Raw genomic sequence first — 6,000 nt, 5'->3', positions numbered from 1 at the left:
TCCTTGTCAATCAAAGCGGCCGTTGCCACGGTTTCCAGTGACGTGAGTGGCCCAGGGCCATCGGCTACATTGCCCGGTCGTATTAGCATACGGACGTCACAAAGGCGCCCAGCGCGCCATTGGTCTGCGGCCAGAGGGTGAGGACGGACGTCACAGGGCCGGCGAGGCGCTGATTGGTTGCTGGGGCGCATCCCCGGAGTATGCGCGCGGGGGGGTGTAGACGCTGGGTTCGGAGCGGCTCATTCACTGACTCGGTCCACTCCCTCCATTCTACTGCACAGCACGGCAATGGGAGCATGAGAGCTGCGAACCGGCCCGCAAACCAGAAGGGAGGCGCTTATTATATTTGGGTCAGTGCCCAGCGTCCAAGTCATCTTACGACAGGTTCCATCTTGCTTTGCAAAACGAATTGAGAAGGAAAAGAAAAGCGTTGCCAAGTGACTGACACCTTCATTATAAGTGCGCTGAGGAATTCAAGCCCGGGTTTGTAGTGCAAAGAACCAGGTCGGCATTGCGGGGAGCGAAAGGAAAAGTTGCTGCCAAAGCTCCAGTTTGAGGGATTCCACCTAGGGAAGGGCGAAAGCTTAAACACCGAGTCCAAGGAAGATGATGCAAATCATGGATACGTACAACCAGAAGCATTCCCTATTCAACGCCATGAACAAGTTCATCGGGGCGGTCAACAACATGGACCAGACGGTCATGGTGCCCAGCCTCTTGCGGGATGTCCCCCTGGAGGACGAGGGCAAGAGCGAAGTCAACGGCGTCTCCAGCACCGGAGCATCCAATTACTACTCGGACCAGCGGGACATGTACAACTACTACGTCCTGCTGAAGTCCATCAAGAACGACATCGAGTGGGGTGTGGTGCAACTGGAGGACAGGAAGAAAGATAAAGCCGCCAGCATGGACATGAGGGTGGACGAGCCCGAGGGAGAGGAGGATTTGCAGAAACAATTCCACTATCATCTAAATGGACTGTACACCGTCCTATCAAAATTGACCAGAAAAGCGAACACTCTAACTAACCGCTACAAACAGGAGATCGGTTTCGGTAGCTGGGGACACTGAGCACTGGTTGACTTTATGCTTAAGACTGATGAAGTTAAGCCAAGCCTAACTGAAGGTTGCAAGGTTATTTTTCTGCTCTGCTCCGGGGGAAAAACGGATTTAGCTTGATCACTTAATAAGCCCTTTTTCTGTGTTTTTTTTTCCGTCTTATTGCTGGGAGAAGGGAAGGCTTTTGTAGGAGTATGCTTAAGAAATAAAACTTCCTTGGAACAAGCGTGGTTGTGAGCGGCAGTGCCGGTGGAGATTACATCATTTTACTTTGCACTACTTTGTACTGTATATGTGATGTTTAAAATTGTAATGTCTTGTAACCCGTTTACTCATTTTATAAACGCACAAGATAGACGCGTATCTTTTTACATTCTCTACGGTGTATGAGTTTGTAAAATACGCCTCGGAAGAGGGTTATAAAATGCCTGACACGAAAAGGAGGCTATTGACAGGGCCAATGAAATGACTGAGCTGCATAGTTACTTCTGTGTGCAACTTACGGTATGGAACCAACTGAAAATTTCTGCTAAAGAATAATGACGAGGTTCCTTCCTGTGTCGTCAACCTATCTTTTTTCCTTTTTAAAGCCCTACTTTTGTACAGGGTGTTACATTGAAACCTATGTGTTTAAAATAATAAACTAAGATTTTCACGAGCTTGTGGTAAATTTGGGATTCAGTTAGTAGAAGACGGTTGATCATGGAAAAGCTGGTGACACGTATTTTACGGGCAGAGTTGAGCCTGTTTCCTTCTGGAACCGGGAAAAGTATTGACGCTTTTAATTAATCCGGTTTAGGGAGAGCTCAGGATTTGCTCCCTCTCCCTCGGCGCCGGCTACTGAAAGATCATTGGCTGCCCCCAGAAACTTGTGCAATGTGCTGTCTGAGCAAATGCGGTCTCGGGGTGGATTGTTTCAGGGTGTGGAAGGATTTGTCCTTTCTGCCGCATTCTTTCCCCGCCTTTTACAACTGCGAGTGATCGTGGCTGGGGCACCTCCATGACTATTGAGCTTCCTCTTTCCTATAAACCATGCCTCCCACACAAAAGCTTGGATTTTTTTTTCTCCTTGCCCTCGCCATTAGTTAAAGCCCAGCGATCTGCTTATTACCAAATTCGGGAATTGGGTGATATGATTATTGAAATGACGGAATCGAGGATGCTCATGTGGTTGGGGGTAGAGGCGAGCGGGTGTAAGGGAAACAATGCGCCCGTAGGTCAGACACAACAGACATTTCAGATAGTTCTTTTAAAATGAGCATTGGTAAAACGTACAAGATAATTGATCTGCTGACACAGGAATGAAGAACGGCTTATAGGGAATGCTACAATTGAAAATTACGGCACCGCGTGCATATAGGAAAAGTGCAAAATACGTATTTGAAATACTTTAATGTCAAAACTCTCGTACCTTTTTAAAGAGGGATATATGTCAAAAAACGTTAGTTCGAAATATACGAAGGGCCTGAATTTGCTATGCAAGTCGTATCTTGACAAAGGACCCGAAACAAAGCTGCATTTTTCCATGCTGATAATCGTTTAAAAAAAACAACCTTTTTCCGGGTACGTTGAAATTATGATATATTTCTGGCTTTGTATTAATAAATAATTGCAACTCAAGGTTGGATGATGCAGTCCTACTATAAATGGACGATGAGCCGGTATAAATGTCTCCTCTCCATTCTTAACTTCTCTCTCCACCATTGACGGCTATATCGCCAACACCCAACCCCCACGACTGGAATTCCGGCTCTAAATCTCTCCACCGCCCTCTCATTCTTTCTGGCGTTACAGTCCACCTCTTTGAAGACCGGCATTTTTGGCCCTCAATATTTTAATCCTGTTTCTCAAAGGATAACATTTTAGGTCTATGACCTTTTATCAGCACTGGATGATGTTTAACCCTATGTTTCATTTTTCTAACCAATCCAAAATGAATTTTTAAAAACATCTAGTAAAGAACTTGAGTAAAATAAAGCAATGGGAACCTTTGAACCTTAATATCTGCAAAATCCACTGCTTCTGTTTATTTCAAATTTTTGGCATCTTCACTTTTTTTTGTTTCCTCTGGTTTAAGTTTGTGAAATGCTCTAGAATATTCTTCTTAGCAGTGCTATGTAAACTGTTAAAAGCTAATCTACACTTTCTGGACTATAGACTAATTTTTGTAATGGGACTGAAATTAAATATTCGTCAAATTGTTCCATTGTGTTTTAATTGCAATCGAGTAATGTGTTGGTAGTACACTCATCTGATTCCGAACGGTTTGAGCTCCACATGCTTCAGCTTTAGTTCAGTAATTGCTAGATATCCGGCCCGTAAAATGTGATAAAAGATGGCTGGATTTTATGGTTATCCGCCGGCATGTTTGAGGGCGGGAGGGAACATAAAATGCAGTGTGTGGGTTGGCCAACCCACTGCTTTCCTGCCTGTCACAAGCCTGTCTCCATTTTATGATGGGAGGTGGAGAAGTCAGATTTGCCCTTGTGTTTATTGAGATTCTTGAATGCTTCATCCTGTCTCCACTGCTATTTTACTGCAGGGGCTGGGGTGCATTATTGACCCTAATAATCACATTTTAATTTGACGTTTTTAAGTTTCCTATATACTTTGATTTTGTTCGGGCTGTTCTCCTTTCTTTTGGGGAGCTGCCCCTTTTACTTTGTCCTAATTTAATTTGAGTTTGTTTATTTGGTATGGCCATAAGAGGCCACTGCTATTTTACCCAGGGCAAGAGGAGATCCAGCTCATGGGAGTAGCCAGGTAAGGTTTTAATTGAGCTTGCTGTTAGGCAAAATGGGGTGTGGCAGCAGTGAGCTCTTTTGGGAGGGTTCCCTCTACCCAGGAGAATTTCCAATCTCCTCCTGCCAGGTTATAGCCTCTTTTTCAGTCTTCCCACCCCCCATTTTGTCCTCTTCCCTGGGGCCTTCAGCAAATATCCCAGAATTATTCAGCTTCTGAAACCATCTCTTCCAAAATCATTTACAAAATAGAGATTGGGGTGCTACCAGACCTTGAGAGCAGAATGAGTGGTGACGGAAAGGGGAACCTGTGGCCATTCTGATTTTTAAAGCTGTCAGACTGGACTGCCACTCTATATCATATGACACTCCTGAATAGACACATTCAACATCTGGAGAAACAAAGCCTCGTAGGTCTGACCCAGGATGAGAAGCCAAATTATGGAACAAGCCAGGAAAATCATGGATAGTTAGTAACCTTGCCCTCTGTTTTAGGATCTGGTTGTAATCCCTGCAGTGGCTACCACTCTGACCTGCTATCAACCAATCACATTGGCCAGCAACTCCCTAACGTGGGACCTTATCCCCAAAAGGTGGGGGGTGGGGTGGGTAGAAGCCTCACCTTAACCAGTTAATGCCCTGTCGAGTGTAATATGGCCTGCGAGGCTGTATTACACGGATACTGTGGATGGGCTCCTGAACAATTTTTTTAGTCGGGATATAGGAACATGGCACCCATAAACTCCAGCGCCTAAATGTAAAAGATTGATAGTGCTACTTAAATCAGGGAGTTCTTCCAGAGTCATAGCCACTATCTCAAAAACCTTTCCAACGTCACAACAACAGGTTAACTTGTAATTCATTAAATGTCTCAACATGTTCCCATGCTTTCCTTGTACCTTTAGAGTCAAGAAATCTATCTCTCCTCAAATATAATGAGTGATTTGGCCTCCACAACTTTGTAGTCACGAATTCTACAGATTCATCACCCTCTGAATGAGAAGGTTTCTCCTCAACTCAGTTCTAAATGGTTTACCCCATATCCTGAGGGTTTAACCCCTTGTGTAGACCCCCACCAAGATAGAGGAAACAACATAAAACCAAAAGAGAAAATGCTGGAATATCTCAGCAAGTCTGGCAACAGTCTATACGAAGAGGAAAAGAACTGATGTTTCAAAGCGTCAGCTCTTTTCTCTCCTTACAGATGCTGCCAGACCTGCTGAGATTTTCCAGCATTTTCTCTGTTGGTTTCAGATTCCAGCATCCACAGTAATTTGCTTTTATCCAGAGGAAACAACATTCCTGCATCCAATCTGTCCAGCCTTGTCAAGGATTTTATACACTTCAACTGGATCCCTTCTCATTCTTCTGAATTCCAGTGAATAAAGGCATAGGCGACCCAATCTCTCCTTATACAACAACCCTACCTTCCTAGGAATCAGTCTGATGAACATTTGCTGTACTCTCTCTGTGGCAAATAAATCATTTCTTTGGTAAGGAGACTAGAACTGCACACAATAATCCAGCTGTGGTCTCACCAAGGCCCTGTAAAACTGCAGTAATGATGTGGGTATGCTGGCGTTGGACTGGCGTAAACACAGTAAAAAGTCTGACAACACCAGGTTTTAGTTGGTTAAATCGGTTGGACTAAAACCTGGTGTTGTCAGACTTTAAACTGCAGTAAGACATCCTTACTCCTGTACTCAAGTCCTCTTGCAACGAAGGACAACATATCATTGATCTTCCTACCTGCCTGCTGTACCTTGCTTGCTTTCAGTGACTGGTGTACTAGGGCACCTAGGACCCTTTGTACATCAACATTCCCTAATCTATCATCGTTTGCCCACTCAGTCACCCTGTCTAAATTACCCTTAAGTCTTTACATCTGCCTCACTATTCACATTGTCATCAATTTTCATATTGTCAGCAAACTTGGAAATATTACTTTTAATTCCCTAATCCCCTTTACTCTTGTACTCCATTTCTCCTTTGAATCAATCTCTTGGTCCTTTCTTGCTGAATACTGAACTGCTCCCAATCCACAGGCTTATTACTTTTTCTAGCAATATTATATGACTCCACTACTAAAAATATCCTTAATTTTGTTTGTAAGCCATGTTTGGGCTGCTTCTCTTTTGTGTTTGCACTCAAAAGGAATATTTATCTATTGCACTGCATACATATATTCTTTAAATATTAG

General features: G+C 43.8%; 2 protein-coding genes across 2 annotated transcripts in view; both read left to right on the top strand.

Moving 5' to 3' along the window:
• Positions 1-238: 238 nt before the first annotated feature.
• On the top strand, positions 239-3,261 carry mid1ip1a (MID1 interacting protein 1a). The gene has a single exon (XM_080203860.1). It carries the CDS (start codon positions 607-609, stop codon positions 1,069-1,071), a length of 465 nt encoding a protein of 154 aa, XP_080059986.1. The 5' UTR covers positions 239-606; the 3' UTR covers positions 1,072-3,261.
• A 454-nt stretch (positions 3,262-3,715) lies between these two features.
• Positions 3,716-6,000, top strand: part of LOC145353271 (cyclic AMP receptor-like protein A) — a 206,829-nt gene continuing 204,544 nt past the window's right edge. The window contains exon 1 of the mRNA XM_080203862.1: positions 3,716-3,822. The gene's annotated coding sequence lies outside the window, so the exon portion shown is untranslated. The remainder of the gene's footprint in view (positions 3,823-6,000) is intronic.

Source organism: Carcharhinus amblyrhynchos, chromosome 15, assembly GCF_965287045.1.
Source record: "Carcharhinus amblyrhynchos chromosome 15, sCarAmb.v2.hapA, whole genome shotgun sequence".
Taxonomy (NCBI): Eukaryota; Metazoa; Chordata; class Chondrichthyes; order Carcharhiniformes; family Carcharhinidae; genus Carcharhinus; species Carcharhinus amblyrhynchos.
The sequence above is the reverse complement of the archived record's forward strand: the minus strand, read 5'-3'. Positions and strand labels throughout refer to the sequence as shown.

Coding starts and splice junctions, on each gene's coding strand:
- mid1ip1a (XM_080203860.1), top strand. CDS start 607: ATGATGCAAATCATGGATACGTACAACCAGAAGCATTCCCTATTCAAC.